This window comes from Geospiza fortis, unplaced genomic scaffold (genome assembly GCF_000277835.1).
Source record: "Geospiza fortis unplaced genomic scaffold, GeoFor_1.0 scaffold114, whole genome shotgun sequence".
Classification (NCBI taxonomy): Eukaryota; Metazoa; Chordata; class Aves; order Passeriformes; family Thraupidae; genus Geospiza; species Geospiza fortis.
In genome coordinates, this window is record NW_005054383.1 from 2222530 (window position 1) to 2223242 (window position 713).

The 713-nt window shown below is 69.1% G+C and overlaps 1 protein-coding gene across 1 annotated transcript in view; it reads left to right on the forward strand.

Annotated features, from left to right (window-relative positions):
• LOC102042812 (coronin-7) overlaps positions 1-713 on the forward strand; it is a 36068-nt gene that overhangs the window by 30085 nt on the left and 5270 nt on the right. Inside the window, exons 14-16 of the mRNA XM_031060437.1 lie at positions 1-137; positions 352-463; positions 556-642. The exon at positions 1-137 is cut by the window's left edge and continues 247 nt beyond it. Of these exons, the coding sequence (XP_030916297.1) occupies positions 1-137; positions 352-463; positions 556-642 (336 nt within the window). The remainder of the gene's footprint in view (positions 138-351; positions 464-555; positions 643-713) is intronic.

A 713-nucleotide genomic window follows, 5' to 3' on the forward strand; every position in this document is an offset into this window, starting at 1 on the left:
TGCACCGGGACCTGCACCTGCCCAACCTGCGGGGGCTCAGCCTCACCACGCCGGGCGAGAGCGACGGCTTCTGCGCCAACCTGCAGCGCGTGGCCCTGCCCCTGCTCTCTGCCGGCGGCCAGATCGCCGTGCTCGAGGTACACGGGTAGGTGTGGAGCCCGGCACGGTTCCGTGTGTGCTGTGCTCGAGGTGCCCAGGGAGGTGTGGGGGCCAGCATGGTGCTGTGTGTGCCCTGTGTGCCCTGCGTGCCCTGTGTGCCCTGTGTGCTGTGCATGCTGTGTGTGCCCTGTGTGCCCTGTGTGCCCTGTGTGCCATGTGTGCCATGCCGCTGACCCCAGCTCTCGCCCGCAGCTCTCCAAGCCCGGCCGCCTCCCCGACGTGGCCGTGCCCACAATCCAGAACAACGGCGCGGCCGTGGCCGACCTCACCTGGGACCCGTTCGACCCGCGGCGCCTCGCTGTAGGTACGTGCGTGCCAGCCCTGCCCAGAGAGTCCCCCAGAGCTCCAGGCATGCCGGCCCACCCCAGTAACCACTGCCCATCCCTTCTGGCACAGCGGGTGAGGACGCCAAGATCCGGCTGTGGCGCATCCCTGAGGGAGGGCTGCAGGAGACCCTGCAGGAGCCTGAAGCTGTTCTCCGAGGTGAGGGGACTACTGAGCACCCCACACTGGGGACAAACCAGCCCGGTGGCACCCACAGCTGGGGACAGCCA